General features: G+C 42.7%; 1 protein-coding gene and 1 long non-coding RNA gene across 6 annotated transcripts in view; one reads left to right on the top strand and one right to left on the bottom strand.

Moving 5' to 3' along the window:
- MACROD2 (mono-ADP ribosylhydrolase 2) overlaps positions 1–16,963 on the bottom strand; it is an 893,560-nt gene that overhangs the window by 876,350 nt on the left and 247 nt on the right. For all 5 annotated transcript variants that reach the window (XM_069009015.1, XM_069009018.1, XM_069009017.1 and 2 more), the window contains exon 2: positions 12,866–12,982. In XM_069009015.1, the coding sequence (XP_068865116.1) occupies positions 12,866–12,982 (117 nt within the window). The remainder of the gene's footprint in view (positions 1–12,865; positions 12,983–16,963) is intronic.
- LOC138107603 (uncharacterized) lies at positions 12,022–15,960 on the top strand. The gene is made up of 2 exons (XR_011149634.1): positions 12,022–12,427; positions 14,404–15,960. It is a non-coding gene; the product is annotated as an uncharacterized lncRNA (long non-coding RNA).

The following is a 16,963-nucleotide window of genomic DNA, read 5'->3' as shown; positions in this document are numbered from 1 at the left end:
TTTCTCAGTCTATCCCACACAGCTCTCTGTATCCCCAAAATAACAAAGCTGAGAGGCAAAAAAACCCTTTAAGTCTGGGAGAGAAAGAAGTAGAAGGAAAAGAGAAGCCTGCTTTTTTTTATGAAGTTTTTGTAAACCAAGAGAAGACTTGGTATGGAATGCAAAAGTACCAAAGAACAAAGTTTGAGAAAGGAGTAACAACAAACAAGGAGAACAAGAACAGGAATACATTCCCAGTTCTAATTTGTGATGCACCCTTATCTGCAGGGACATGCAACTGTCAATTCATAAATCAAAGTCTTCTCACTTCAGCAGCATGCACATTGACAGCAAAGACACGACATAAGTAGGCTGAAGCCCTTGGGTATTTGTGCGTTTACTTGGAGAGTCAGCATCCAGCTGCTGTGGTTGCTATGCTTGCTGGAGATTTCATGATTTAGGGTCCATAGAAAAGGCTGCTGGTTCAGCTGTGACTCAGAAGGAGCTGTGCTTTGTCTGTTTGAAGAAACCCATTCAATCACCGTCTTGTTTGGTTGGTTTTATAATGTGGACTTCAGAGGGATTCCAGACTTTGTAATGATATAGTGGAATAAAAATGCTGTTGGATATGGTATTTTGCTAAGTTCTTGTGGGGTATGCCCAGCCCCTGCCCTGGAGGGATCTCTGCTGAGATAAGAGATTTTTAAATCGCCCAGCAGGACTCCCTGGAAAAGGCAAACACTTCTTTGGTCACGGTGAGGAAAGGCAGACCCACAATCCTTTAGGAGAAGCTATGCAGATCCTTCGTAACCCATTGGCCTGTACCCATCCCAGATCCTCTGTAACCCATTGGTCCTTTACCGATCCCCTGTATCCCTATAAAAGCAAGCCCTCTGGCCCCTGTGGCTCTCAGAGAGGGTTCTCATCCCTGGCTTTCCCCTTCGCCGGAGGGGACCAACAATAAAGCTACCTTCCTGTGGAACCAGCCACACGAACCTCTCGTCTCTCTCTCTGGTCTGGCTTGGCCTGGGGGCTGCCCTGCAGAGCTGAGCTGGAATCACGAGCTGATAATCACTAAAGAGCTGACAGCCTCTGCAAGGGCCCCTCTGCCAGCAGCTGAGGGAAGACACTGGGCCTCGGGAAGGCGATTCCTTTTGGGACCATCTCCCCGGACCGGTCACCTCTTCCTGGGTCAGAGCCGCTGACCCCATCACCAGCTGTAATAAGTTCTTGCCCAAGCCCGATTATCAGTACCTCACTCTAGGTGATACCAAGAATTTCAATATAGATTCTTCTCAGTGAATGACAGCCTGAGTTGTACTGACGTACATTAAATTGTCAGCCAAGCTCACATGGAGGAAAGAACTACACAGCATTGCCTCAAACTCAATTCCTATTTTTTAATCTCCCTCTACTACAGAGAGTCCATAATTATCAGTGGAAGTTCAAAAATGGAGACAAACATATGACACTCCTTTAGATCACTGTTCATTGCCCCATGACTATGTTGATACTTGTCTACAAAGCTAAAGGACTACAGGTGATTCCACTTCACTGGATTCCTTCCAAGACAAAGCAGATCCCTTCACTGCAAGAGCTGTATCTTGGCAATATCACAGCATTCATACAACCATTCCTGGTGTGTTCAAATTGATCCAGTACCACTTGGGGTAACTATGAGCCTTCATCCAAAACATACCACTAGCAGTGCAGCATTCCTCCACTCACCTTTATAAACTAGCTGGAAAAAAAATTACTTTTCATGACCAACCAGGTATTTAGTCTTCAGCAGCACCTGTTTTACTTACCAAAATGTGAGAACACATTTTAAATGGGTGAGCACATACAGCATCAAGGATTAAAATAAGTTTATAATGGGGAACCACCAAAACACTACTTTCATTCATTAGCTTATTAAGCAGTCAGACAATTTTTATACTATGTTTTCTGCTTTTTTAATTCCCTACACCATTGCTGAGCAATGACTTCTCTAGTTGAGTATTATAGGCTTTTGTAGTACTTGAAGTACAGCTTGGAAATAAAAGGTTACTAACCAGAGAACTCCAAAACTTGTGCAAAATATCATCAGCCAATATTTCATGGCATTGTCATTCAAAAACCTCTTTGCATGACATACAGTGACAACAGCTTAGTGGGTGGGAGAAGGAACTTTAGTTTTCTAGTATCAGGGGACAGGTAAGTAAGTTGGGGTTTAGGATTTTTTCCTTCTGTTTCTTTTACTCAGGGAATTTTCCCCCATATGCTGCTAGGAGACAATAACGATTGGGTACTTTAGAGAGACAAAAGAAGTTGCCACAGCTCAGGGGAGGGGTGCAGCTGGCTACTCTCTCTCTTTATCTGGGGGTTTCTCTGGGAAGGGCAGAGATATCAAGAGAATTGGGCTGGCGGAAGGGGTTGGGTGTAGCTCCTAGCTTTCTCTTGCTCTCAGCATTCTGAGGGCCAACAGGCTGTGGTTGTTCTGGAAAGAATTCACCACCACTGAGGGGTTCCATCTCCTGCCGGCTTCTCCTACCATGAGTGAAGCTCTGCTCGTAAGAGTGGCCATTGATTGCACTGGGACCTTATTAACACCTGACCTCACCAAAGGACCCTTCACCATCTGCTCGGGTGCCTCAGAGGAAACCCTGGCACTCCGAGCCATGAGCCCCTCTGAGGGAGCCTCTCCCAGCCCTGTTCGGGAGACAGGGATGCCACTGCCCAGCCCCGCTGCCACTGCCCTGGGGTTTTTGCTACACTGTAACCCAACACCCAGTGCCTGCCCAGACACCCCATGGCTCCTGCTACAGCTCCAGAGTTTCTGATACATTTTGTTTGCTACTCTGGGATCTGCTCGTCCCTGCTGTTCCAGCTTGCTGCTTCCAAGGTTCCTGCTACAGCTCATTTCGCTATCCAGAGGGGCACCGGGATCAGCTGTCCCTGGGGGTTTGCAAAGGAAACCCTTTTTCCATCCCTTCCACCGTCTCACCCACCATTACCCCGTGAGGGAGATGCGGCCGAGCTCGCGCCACAACGCCCCCTACAGGCGCGGGGAACCATCGCAGCCGCCCTGCCCGGCCGGGAGCCCCCAGCGCCCCTGCCAGCTGTGAGCGGAACTGCACCGGAGGGGAAACCGCCTGCGGCCCAGAGAGGCTGGGGCTGGGCTTCTGCTCTGTTTGCTGCTGCTGCCGGTGTTGTTGCTTGTTTGCCTTATTATACATACACATGCTAGTAAAGAACTGTTATTCCTTTTCCCATATCTTTGCCTGAAAGCCCCTTAATTTCAAAGTTATAATAATTCAGAGGGAAGGAGGTCACATTGTCCATTCCAAGGGAGGTTCCCACCTCCCTTGGCAGACACCTGTCTTGCAAACCAAGAGGGTAAGTTCTTATGCAGGTAAAAAAGATGATATTTTCTACATGAAGACATTAGGCTTGGGATAGCTCTTAACTTGCAGCATTTCCCTTCCCCTACTCCCCAAGATACCACATTTAATTTGCTACCCTAAAGAATACTGGAGCTTTAACCCGAACAGCAAGGGACAGAGGAAACGTTGACTATTTGAAGACAATTCTACCACTACTCATTAGTGTTGCAAGTCATGCTTGCTTCATTCAAGGACTTAAAAACTGGAAATTAATATGAACTCTCAAGCAGTTACAAATTCACTAGCTATCTTCTTTTATGTATCTACCTAGAAATAAAAGACACACCAAATCTCAAAGCCTTTAAGTCAATATAAGAATGTCTGTGTACATCACTTATTCTCCTGGATTTAGTTATTTGCAGTACACTTACAATCCTTCCCCTATAAGAACATTGGTGGGAATGCAGAAAGAGGGGAAAAAACAGAATGGAATTCTATTTTTTCTTTAAATATGGCTGACCCATACTCTCAGTTCAGTGGATGTAGACTCATTAGGAAATCCCACCAAAGGACAGCACTGCAACACACAATACATCAGTAGGCAAGCAGTAGAGTACCTTAAGAACACAGAAAAGGTTACATTGAGCACATGGGAATAAATCCAGTGCAGGCTGAACTTCAATACAAGTCACACCTGTGTAGCAAATGGAAAACACAGAACTTGGAACACCTTTACAGTCTAACCAGCCATACCAAGGAGAGCATCACAAAAGCCCATCATTGCATAAACAAGCCTTTGTGGGAAAGCAAAGGGCAGGATAAGGCAGGGAAATGTTTTAAAGAAAGACAAAGGTGCAACCAGTTTCTTTATATCTACACTTTCTTCACACCTGCTCTGCATTAGAGATGGACTGAGTCTTTTGGACAGGAGCCTTCAGGTAAACTCTAGAGCAGTCTTTTCCAACACAGCATTTAACCACCAACTCCCAGGGATACTGTTAGTGCAAAGATGCTTGGAGAGAACTACTTCCACTCTCAGAAATAAATATCTTGGCTACATCAGCTCAAGGCTGAGAGGTTTCATTTTCCAACATGTGCATTCTATAGCATCCCATCCCCAAAAAAAAATCATCTGGAAACTTTGGTGAAGGCCCTTGTGACACACTTCTACAAACATGCCAAGTCAACATGCAATAGCCTGCAAGTCTCAGGACAATCTCTGTGCACAAACATTATGCTTCTCACTCACACTGCACATTGAAATAGAAAATATTTCTCAGCATCATTTCAATGGTTTTCAAATCTGTGCAAAATTCAAATTTATCATCTTTCAACTGGATTGTTAAGCCTTCTCTCCAGCACAGAAGAGCTTTTTCTGGGTATCATAAAAAATAAGCAGCACTTCCTACAGGACTGAGAAATTTTCTCTTAACTGCATTTTCCAAATACACATCAGCTAGATGCCCTCACATGGAGAAAGCCATGTATCACTTCACAGAGTAACTACTACCATTTAACGGTTGGACTCAATGAACTTAGAGGTCTTTTGCAACCTTAACAATCCTATGATTCTACACTACAACTTATTCAGGCTCTCGCTGGCTTGTTAAGCGGTATTTCTACATGCTGAGGAGTTTAGGTCTACTGAATCAAAAAAGAGAAGCCAGGCTTATGTTGTTGCCAGTGACTGGGTTTCTAACACCTGTGTAATCAAGAGTTTAACTGTGCATGAAGCAAATACAGCAACACATGAAAGTTAGTTAACATGATCCAAACAGAGAGCTTGGTGAGCTTAAACTCCATCAGTGATCCCCCAACACCATCAAGGGAGTTAAGGCAGTATCACTACTTTGAGTGTGAGGTTAGTTTTCAAACGTGTTGCAAGCATCCCACGCCCAGACAGAGGCACAGTTGGGTGGCTTACCCTGTGTCATCACTAATTATAAAGAGTCCCAGGCAGCAAATCCTAGTTTAGGCAATAGTTCAGCACCTTCATAAATACTTGTCATATCTAAGCTACATGAAATTAAACCAAGCCATATCAGTTTCTACCTGTCTAATCAAAAGAGGGTTCCACCTTCTGCAGAAGGACATCAGCTTTTTCCACCTGCATTTGAAAATATCTAAAAGTCACGCAGCCAGGCAACAAATCTACATTAGTGAGCCACGACAAGGGTACAACTTAACAGCTCAGTTTGGCTTCAGCCTAATCATAAGCACATGGCTTCTAATCAGGCTGGCACATTGGCTCACATCTGTCTGCAAAAGACTGTGAGGACATATGCCACAATCCATCATAAATTATAGATTAGGGCGTTAGCCAAGCTACCATACTGAGCAAAGCTAGATGACTTACTGAAACTGTCTTTGCAGAGCAATACATTAATTTGGGGGTTTGATCTTGCAATTCCCCATGCTCAAAAGAAGCTCACCCTTTATATATAAAAAGGAGAATGAAAAAAAAAAAATAACCAAAGAGAAGACAGAAGCCAAAATATATAACCTGTTACTTTTCCCCTGCATATATTAAACTATCTCACTCAAGTCAGCCACCAAAATATTCCAAGCTGGAACCTACAATTTTTCTCAGCAGTTTCTGAGGAACAGCACATCCCAACTTAAAGCCTCACTGCTGCTAAAGTCATCCTCCCTCACACCCTGAACAAGCCAGCTGACAGCACACTGCATCATCTTGACTTCCTAACTCTACTTAGTACTTCCTTAGGGACAGTGCAGTGACATTCAGCAGCAGCTACAAAAAAAACCAATTGTTTCTCATATTGCACAGGAGAGAAGCTTGGAAGTTATTCATCTGGTCAAGATTCATGTCACCAGTAATTAAACATTAGAACTCTTCTTTCTGGCAAAGATGTACCTAACTTCCCTTTGCATCTCCACCTACTAGCCCTCTCGAAAAACCATCAAGAGCTTGCAGAGCCTCAATAAGGACGCCAATTTATCAATTTGTTGTTGAGAGCAGCATCCTTTCCTGTGGTTAACTCTTCCCCCTCAAGGAGCTGTCTGCCAGTGTAGATAAGAGAGCTTTCTCAGCTGCATGCAGAAGAGCCACAAAATAATAACTCTATCCAGGACCTGTATAAGCTTAATGCTGTGTGGAAGTTACCTTGTTAGAAAAGTCACAGAGCAGCAGCTTAAAGAGAAGTCATCATCTTAATTACATCAAAGACAAATGATTTACTTTCTTAGAGAAAGGATTAGCTACACTGGATTTTGTGTTCTTAATCTATGTAAACAGATCTGAACTTTTTAATAATCATCATCTCACACTTGCTGAAAGCAAGAAACTTTTTTGTTTTTCCCAAAAAACACTTTAATGCAAACTGTAACACAAGTGTCATCTCTTTGGCAGCTAATCCATCCTATAAAAGTTATTCGCATGCAGCTCACCAGGGAATTACAAGGTCAACTGAATACATCTTCAGTCTTTTTGTTTACTGTAGTTTCCCTCCACCCCTTACACTAAACACACTAATTTATCTACTTATATCAGGGATATCACTAACTGGAGATTATTCACCTCCAGAAACAAACCAACTCACACACAGAGATTATTTCTCAGTTTATGCTCAAGTAAACTTGCACCTGAAGAGTTATTCCCATGTCTGTGCAAGTCTATCTTTGGAAATCAATAGCCAAGGTGTGTATTGGGAAAGCCAGAAAGGTGTCTGGGGTCACCAAATCACAGTCAGATTTGCACAACTCTGCAGCTCTGCATCTGTTCAGGACACATCCTAAAAGGGCAGCCAAGAGCCTGAGCAAAGTAGAGCACACAGGGCTCTGGTTACACCCTCCTGCCCTGGCAGCCTTGGATATCTGTTGCAGCCAAACAAATACCAACTCAGCCTTAAAGTCACCCCACATTATGCCGTGGGCACACAGACTCCTGGACCCCTTCAGCACAGACTAAGAAGCTGCAAACATGGTTTGCTCTTCTTACCCCTCTAATTCCTTTGCTGCTTCCTTAATATGTATATAACATAGAGAGCAGAAATGAGCAAACAGATATTCAGCCACTTCCACAAAAAGCATGTCATTTCACAAGTATTCAAAATACTTAATTACCATAATCCTCACACAATTCACAGAAACCACAGTTGTTAGTTCTTTCACAGTAATTATACACAGCAATTGATAAGCTGTGCCCTCCATGTGCATCTAAGAGACACAGTTTTCTAACCTTAAACACACCAGTCTTGAAGAGACCTTGTGATAAGATGTTTAGCATGAGTAACAGTGGTATGCCAATACATGGAAAGTAAGGACAAAACCAAATACAGCACGAGTTTAAGTGAAGCTGTAATTCACATTCAGGGCCACAGGTAACAGAGGAGACCCTGAATGGTGGCACACAAGTTACTGTTGTTTTCTGCGTGTACTTAGCAGAAAAACTGCTGCACTCTGAACTCATCAAACAAAGAGTTTCAGTAGCAAAAGCACTTTTTGTTTTTGAGAGATAGCAAAAATTACACTAAGCTGTCTCAATTTACTTTCATCCTTGTCACTCAGCTAAAGATCTGTTATAAAGACAGTAGTTACAGTCATTGTAAGAAAAACAAGTCACAATGAAAGCTGATGGACTTGGATTTTTGGTGGGGGGATGGTCTTGAACCACACAGGTTTCACACAGCTGTTACAAACAGAACTTGTGATTGTCAAACTTGTCTAACAATCTCAATGTTCTAGTTGAACATAATTTCCTGTATAAATCACTGATAATATTGAGTGGTTTAGAGAGATGCCATTTCTTACTTGTAGACACCTGGCTGAATTTCACTGCAGCTTAGTAGTGGCATCACTTTCCAAAATCTAGCACTCATTACCTTGGTTCCTAGTTCCTGCAGCACAGATATTCATATCAAGCAGGGCTGCACGGAGACTCTGAGTTCTTTGGAGACTTACTTGTGTTAGTTATCCATCCCAAGAAATGCTGGTCAGAGCTCAGCATTACCACACATTTTCTCTCCACCATGAAGCATTTGGAGCAGCTCATCTACATGTTTTGTCTCCGTAATCTTGTGTCAACCCACCAGGAATATTTAGAAAGCTACACATTCTTAGTACAACGATGCTTTTATTAAATCCAAACCTTATTATCATTCATAAAACCCTCAGATTAAAACAGATTAATTTGAATAGTTTGAACCATATCATTTTCTTTAAAAATAGCATATTAAAAAGATTCAGAGACTGCCAAAACATCTAAACATATTTCAAGACTTGTTTAAAATGACTGCAGACCTTTCGTGTCATTTAACCTCAGACAAAAATGAACTCAGTTACTGTGTCATTCCATTTTAACTTCATCCTATCAAAAGTAGTTCTTACCACTAGCAAAGATCTTTGAACCACCACCCAAATTTGCTGTTTTCTTGGCATCACTGTCACGCCAATGTATTCCAGAGGCTGTGAGAGTCAGCAGGACTATCAGCTGCCTGAAGTTAAACAATATCACTTAGTACATTTTCTGAATTACCCAATAATTACAACAAAATGTTTTTCGACCAGTGACACACAAAACTCAGTGACAACAAAATTCCCAAGACTCTAATTTTTAAAAAAGCTTTCCAGAACAAGTTTTCTGAAGTCATCTCTCAGGTTCACCACTGCAAAGTAAAGACATCTTTGGCAATTAGTGTGCACCCAACAAAAAGCTAATATATGTATTTAACTTCAAAATACACTCTAGTTGTTAGTCTACATGGTGGCATTTTATTCACTGAGCAACATTAGCTCCTGTTGCTGTACAAGATGAGTACCTAACAAAGTGGTATGTAATATATAGCATTGAAACAAAGGGATATAAATTCCAGAGCTTCATAAAACAAGTCCATTATTCACATGTCGTCAGGAAGACACCCTACTTCAAAGTACGTGAGAAAACGGATGAGACGTGTGTGCTTTCGGAGTATCTGATGGATAACAAGTGGGGAGAACGATAGTTACAGTATATTCACACTATCCAGCCCTCTAAGACAAGCTCATTCTTTGTTTCCAAAGTGGGCAACTCACTTCCTTAATAAATACAGTTAAACCAAAGAAAGCTTATATTTACAGGACTACTTCAAGAACAAGTTTTCCGTTTCTACCATACACTCTTGACATGAAAGAGGGCCTCTTGTCACTAACTGCCCCTTTTCCTTCCACTGCTGCAACACTTGATCTCTGAGATCCACTTGTGCAGCCTGGCAAGCGGCACACCAAAAATCAGGGGTGTTGACAGCATAGTCCTTCTGGAAATGCACAAACCTACATTAGATTGCTTCCCTTAGCCCAGAAAAGTGGGCACTAGGCTTAGTCTTTGCATTCCACATTGTGCCACTCTCCTCCCAAAATCAAGACTTAACACAAACATTGACCAAATTCCATGCCAAAACACACACCAACCTAAATTTCTTATGGCTAGTTGTGTCCATATGAAGAGACCCGCAAAAAAAAGTAGGTTTTTTTTTCAGTCACAGCAGAGCATTTTAACAAAGACACTGCCTCTTTGAACTTCCAAATGCTTTTTAATAGCTTCGCTGCTACAAAGAGACAAAGCCCTTGTCAGCTGCCATTCAGAATTCGGTAACTTTACTCCTCAGGAGCCTTTACATAGATGCACATCCCTCTGTTATGTTTCTCTGTTACAAAGACTTCCATCCTCACCAAAACACCAACCTGACTCCAAGCTTTACTGGTTTTCTTCAGAATTTAGTTCTCAACACAACTTCCTCTCAAAGGAGGAGGGGTAGGGAAAAACCTTCTTCCACAACTTAAGGTATGTTCTTCCAATTTGCTAATAAAGACCACCCATGAAGCACCCTGGCAGTGAGATTGGTTCCTTCCCAATATGAACCTCTTAGATTATTTCAGTTTGAATAATTCTGCATACAGACTTTTCAATAATCTTCCATTAAACTTCCACATAACAAAAATGTATGCCAAACTGGAACCTCCCAACACCCTCCACTGAGCCACTCACATTCAAAAATGGGCACCGTAAAGATTTGACATTGTACATGCAGTTTTTCCTAATAGCCAGTACTAAAATTTGTGCAGTACTGAACACCCTTAAACTGAGTATTGAGTACCTATGGGGCTGGCTGCCAGCTCAGATGCTCTGCCCTTCTCCTACAGCTTCTTACTCCAGCAGCTGATTGATTGTGCCTGCTTCCTTTGATTTGTTCTTGGTTGCTTTCTTGATTTCTCCTCATCACTCTTCCTGAACAGCCACTCTATGCTTCACTAATCAATCTGTCATTTTTCTACTGTATATGGTATTGGGAGTAAATGGTAAAGAATTTTTTCCAAATTCCCCATCAGTTGTTGTTTTGGCTTGACAGGTACACAGAAGATTTTATTTTCACCACCACCACCCTTCAGACCTCTTCCGTTTGTCAGTGCAAGCAGCCACCTTTTACTTGAAGAAAATATCACAACTTGGGCATGGCATTGTTGGATCATCACCGATTCCATCACACCTGGAGCTTCACTTGTTCCCTCCAGAATCTCATTCAGGGTGTACATGTTGCACTCCGTATGTCCCATCAAACGGAGCAAAAGTTTTCATCAGTATATTTAAATTTCATCAGAATATTTAAATTCTAGTTCTTCTGTATTTCAGCTCAAAAAGACAGCTTTTAGACACATACCTTCAAAATGGGGTCAACATTTAAGAGAAATAAAGTTTGAAGCAGATGCAGTAACAGTCACATTAATACACGTATTTCTTTTAATTGTACTAATTAGTGGGAACATGGAAGCATTTCAGCAGTCCAACCTTCCAGAAGTTCACTATTACACATGGCTTACTTACAACAAATACATCAAAGAGTGACTACAGATATTTTCTCCTGAATGTACAGTATAACAAAACCAAGTAGCAGAGCAGGGTTTCAGCACAATTTTTGCCTTCCAGCATTTTTTTGCAGTGTACTGGGTACTAACAGAAAGAATGTAAGAGCAGCTACAAGGAAATAAATTCACCACTGCCATGATTCAATACCCACATATTAGACACCGACATTTTGCTTCTGTGAAGTGTAACAGCAATCACAACGTAAATCCACACCTTGTCATTTTCAGCAGCCCAAGTAATACAACATCTGTGAATTTCAGTGCTTTACAGAGAATCTGAGAGTAGCTGGAATAAAAATTCTAGTTTGGGCTGGAAGGGATAGTCTCCCAGTTAAACCACATGACATACTATATATTTCCACATACCACAGGCCTCCAAAATCAACTTGCGAGAAGTCAGGTAATCTTTTTTATTTTTATGCAGCCTTTGTTTTCTAGATGGACAGGCTTTCCAATGTTGCAAGATATAAATGACCTACCCAAATGGTAGAAGGAGGTTGATGGGTACTGATGTAATACAGCTACTCAGCAGGGCTGAAGAGCTCAGCAAACTCTTGACATATTTTCACTTCGAAAGTTATTCCAGATGCTTTTAGGAGTAGACAGTAGCAATAGCTGCTTTTGACAAGGACATCTGAAAATCTGTGAGCTCCTCTAGATTGTGCTAAAATAAGTGTTACAGCCTTCCCATTTTATTAAAAACAGCTGATTAGCTCCAGGCCTCATTTCACCTGGATTATCACCATAAAGACCATGTTCACCTGCAGCCACAAGATTACTCTACACACCTCTTCACCCAGGCCAGTAGTCACCTTTAATGATAACAAAAGGGTCAGAAAATTAGTCCTATATCTGCAGAGGCAGGAAGCACTTTAGGTCTCATAGTTAGATAGTCCTTAAAAAAAACACAGGCTTCAGCCAAGTAGGATAGCAAGACAGGAAAAGAAAGAGGAGGAGGAAACCAGCTCAGAAGTCATCCCTATTCCTCCACAACCTTGTGTGCATGAAAGGGAACTAGACAAAGAACAAGGCACAGTTACAGAATTACTTGCAGAGTAGAGAAGTCTGTAAGCAAATAGGATTCACATTTTTGGTCAGTTCTCACTGCAAGTATTTAGACAACTCTGCTGGTGATCACAACCATGTAAGGCCGCATACGCTAAGGAAATGGGAGTTAATCCAAGTCAGACTGATGTTCCTGCCCAAGAAAGCAGGCAGGACCAAAGGTAAGGAGGCTTCAAACCCCACCTTCTCCAGTTTCTGGATTTTTTTAGAAAACAACACAGCTCGCACACTTCCCCTCTGCTTTTGGGTCACCTGCAACACTGTTTTGCCCAGATTTCCCATATCATTATGCTCAGTAAGTTTCAAAGACAAAGTTCTTTAGGCATGGCTGACTGCTGGAGTATCTGGAAAGTAAGACTCATGCAGAGAAGAGCAATTTTACACACTTAAGGGTTATTGACTCCATCTGGGAATACTGGCAGAGTGCTGGGACACCAATGAGGCTTTAAGAAATTTTGCTAGGGTTTTTTCCCCCCGTCCCAATTTTAGGCTATCACTGTTCATAACAACATGGGCTCTAAGTCTTGGCCTTCCTAAAAGTAACTTCAGAGTGAGAAAACAGAGTGGTCTATATCTTAAGACTCCCCCACTTTACTTACCATCACTTTCGCTCTTGCTTTTTAAGTCTTCCATCCATGTCGGAATAGTTTTCAATGCAACATAATCCCCCAAGTACTCTTTGCGTCTTTCTTCCAAGGTCATCTTCAGCAAACGCTCTGTTTAGGGGAAAGAGAAATAAGAGAAGTTTTGCAAGCTCTCACACGTTGTTGCACATGAGCCATGTAGTGACCAGTGCAGTGCCCTTGACGAATGAAATGCCACCTGAGAAGACCAAGCATGAGTGATCCAGTGAGTTTCAACAGGAGCTAAACAAGGTGCATCTGTACAGCTGCATGCACCTATTTCTGGATATCCCAGTTCTGCAAAGTTAACACCTCTTCCCCACACTCTGGGCCGTCCAGGCTTCTTCCCCACATCACTACTGTGCTGCTTCTTCCCGCCACTTTAATTCCTGCATCAGAGAACAGCAACTTTAGTAGGGAATTGTTGTTTTATAGGGAGTTTTCAGGTATGAAAGTCTGTTCTGTAGGTTCTGCATTTGTAAACCAGAATCAAAAAACCAGAAGTTCAAGTAAAGGCAGGGAGCATGGTGGGAGATTAATAAAATGCTACTACATAACAAAAGAGATCAGAACTAAAGCAAACGTTCTGTCAGTTGCTAGGTGTCTGGGGCGGTAAGAAAGGCAAGTTTAGCTTTAGAGATTTTCATTTGAACGTTAATAGGACATACCTGATTACCACACTAAAATACATACAGATGGTTGGTTTTGTTTTCTCCTGAGAATGTCACCACCTCTTTTTTCAGACGTTTAGTGAAAAGGAAAGGCTCAAACATCGCACAAGTATGACAGCTACTGCCAACTTCACTCTCCTTCAGACCCTGCTATAAATGGACTTTTACAGTAAAAAAAAAAGCCATCCCAATGACCCAAAACAGCAAGCAACCCCAGCACTTCAGCTCATTTTTGCCATCACATCCTCTTCTCCCTCCATACCTCATCAATGCTTAGTATTAGCTCAGCACAAGATGAAGAGCTTTTTCCGTCCCAAAAGAAGAGGGGAAAAGAAAAAGAACAGTAGAGAACATTACAACACCCATACTCTACTCAAATTTCTGGGTCTGTTTTTACCAGTAGCACTGGGCTACTTTAACCACACCAACAGTTTTTCTTCACATGTTAATCAGTAATAAATGCTCTTCCATGACTGAAGAATTTTTAGGGGTGTAGAGGAAGGCTAGACCCATGTTATTTGCATTTTACATAAAGGACTAGGCAGACATGAGAAGAACATTTTCATCTCAAGATGAAGCAGCAGAAGAGTTGAACATGGAAACTGCTTGTCAGATCGAACCTTAAAAAAAACAAGAAAGAAAATCACTGGGGTCTGGTTTGGGATTCTTTTGTTTGTGTTTTTTTCAAAATAAATTTCCTAGTTATGTAGGCTGCAGTCAGCACAGTCTAATAAGGCAAGTTTTGAGCACAGCTTCCCTTAACAAAATAAGTTTATTTTTGTATTTTTTGACAGTATTACCAATTTCTTCAGTTGACAAAAACGCTTCTCTCTCCTTATTCAGGCTTGGTATCTCACTGGGATATTTACAGCTGCCAAAGTGGAACTGACGTAACGAGGGTCACCATTATGCACAACAGAAACGCACCCAGCTCCATTACCTGAGCTCCAGGCATACAAAACTCCAAGTATCTGACGTGCACACTGGAAGTCCCATGGGTAGGCAGACCTGAGAGAGCTTGTCAGTTTGGAGGGACTGACAAACAGAGCAAGTCTAGGTGCCTTTTGCTGAGGAGGAAACAGAGCCAGTCCTGTGCCTTCAAAACACAAGTTCTTCTCTACAGGAAGGTTTTACAAAAGTTTGCTCTTGTGAGTCAGCAGCAAGAACTTAAACTGAGTCTTAATTATACCCAAACCTCCCAGAGGATGCTCCCAACAGCCTTCACCGCAAGTACCATTTTCTGCCTGTAGCAGAAACTTGGGCAGTTTGCAGGTGGCCCAGTCCTGTGTCTAAGGCTCTGAAATCACCTCCACTCGTGCTCCTGCTCTGTTTCAGCTGTCCTCAAGGAAGATCTCCCCAGGGAGGACATGGACCAACCCTTAATTACCAAGAAAGTAATTAAGAAAAGCAGGAGTATTATCAGTGGGTTTGAACTCAATATCTAGCAATCAGTGCTTTTTTCAAGAAGTGTTTCAGAATATTAAAGGCTGAGAGCAACTGCACTCAGAGCTTCATGGAAAGAACAGAGCCAGTGAGCACAGCCAGCTTTGCAGGGGTTATGGGGTACTTGTGAAAGGTGAAGGCAGGCTTGACAAAAGATTTGATTTCCAAAGTACTAACTAGGTAAGAAGGAAAGAAGTTTGGCTTCTGTAGTTTTCCTCTCTAGCAAAGAAGGTACTTGATAAGAACAGTGTCACAGGGCTGAAAACTGAAGGGCAATGCCAGCAATGAAGAGAGAAGCTTTTTCTGCTCTCCTCACTCAAAGTACTTGGGGCCAACACCATCAGCATGGTGCTGGAACAGTTACTGGAGCAGAAGACTGGCAAATGCTCTTCGTTCTCACTGGGCAAAAAGACAGGGAGTTGTGGCCAGCCAGCACTCAGAAATGCTTCCTGGATGAAAAAACCAGCAGCAGTGAGCAGCACTGGTTTGCATTCAGTAACATCACCGTGCTCAATAGAGACCACCATCCTCACAGCTGATGGAGACACCAAAAGTGTGTCAGCAGCTCCAGTTTCCCCTCCAGACTCTCCACTCTGCCATCCTTACTAAGGCTTTGAGTTCACCTGCCAGGCTATGAATTCACACAGACAGCAACAGAGCTGAAAGAGACAAGTGGGAGTAATAAGAACATCCACTAGAGCCTACCAGAAACTTTTCCCCATCTGCCCCTTGCATTTTTTGAAGGTAACAACAAACAGCATTAAGGGAAAAGTCAGTTATAATTGATCACACATAAACAATGCTTGAGACAATTTAACTGTACCTTCTTCGTTGAAAACAGAAACTCTTGTCATGTAGAAATTTGTTGCCTCACCTTTACTAGAAAAACATGGATTGTAAGACAGTTTGAAAGATAAAGACTCACTTCATTTGGAGGAGTGTGACAGGAGCAACTAACCTACAGAAAAATAAGTTCATTTGTGTTTTAACATTTTTTCCTTAGAAAGGTGCACTTGAATCCTATTCATTGAACTAGTCTTCTGCCTTCTTAGCTTGAAACATACTTAGAATCACAAGGGGGATGGAAGAAAAGAAAGAGAACTTAAAATATGACCCTCTGATCTGTTTTTCTTCCTCTCTTCATCTATTACTACATTATTTGGAACACACCGGGCAAGAAGCTTTACTCCTCACAGATATAAATGTTGCACTTCCACTCCGTGAATTTTTTTTCTTAATTTTTACATTGCTCTCCACAGGATCGATATAAAGTACCAAAACAGCAAGGTCTGCATCAAATGCCTGGCCCACAGTTTTCATGCTCTAGAATTTGGCTTTGGGATTTTATAAACTGAGAATACACAGGTGGGGGTCCTTAAAATAGATATAAAAATAAATAAATAGTTCAGAAGATGGGAAGCAGGGGGTGCTCTGAGAGTCCCATACCCCAAACATTTCACCCCGTCTGGCCGACACTAGGATCTAAGCTGATTACACTAATGATCCCAATAAACCACGTTTCCCCTCAGAAAACAAACGCATTGAAAGGAGAAAAAGCACGTTTTGAGGGCACGTGCCCAACTTTTCGGCCTGAAACACTCCCACAAGGTGACTTGGGGGCGGGAAGCCCTCAGGAGGGGGTTGTTTACCGCCCTCCCTCGCTTACTTCCCTCCGCCCCGGGGCTCCACTCCTTACGAATACGCCGAGGTGTGGGGGAAACAGCCCCAATTGCCACACGCCTGGGCTGCCAAGAAGGCTGTGTCAGCCAGGAGACCCCAGGACAAGGGCAGAGAGCACGGAGTTCCCCCTTCCCCACCCCGTCCCTTCAGCCGCGGCCGGCGGGAAGCGCTGCCGGACACCCCGCGGTGAGGCGGCGGCTCTGAGGGCACCGGGACCACCTCCCCTTCCCTCGCTCCCTCCCAGCTCAACGTGGGGTTCAAGGCGGGAGAAGCGGGCCCG

This window comes from Aphelocoma coerulescens, chromosome 3 (assembly GCF_041296385.1).
Source record: "Aphelocoma coerulescens isolate FSJ_1873_10779 chromosome 3, UR_Acoe_1.0, whole genome shotgun sequence".
Lineage (NCBI taxonomy): Eukaryota > Metazoa > Chordata > Aves > Passeriformes > Corvidae > Aphelocoma > Aphelocoma coerulescens.
This window is presented reverse-complemented; position numbering and strand designations above follow the sequence as displayed.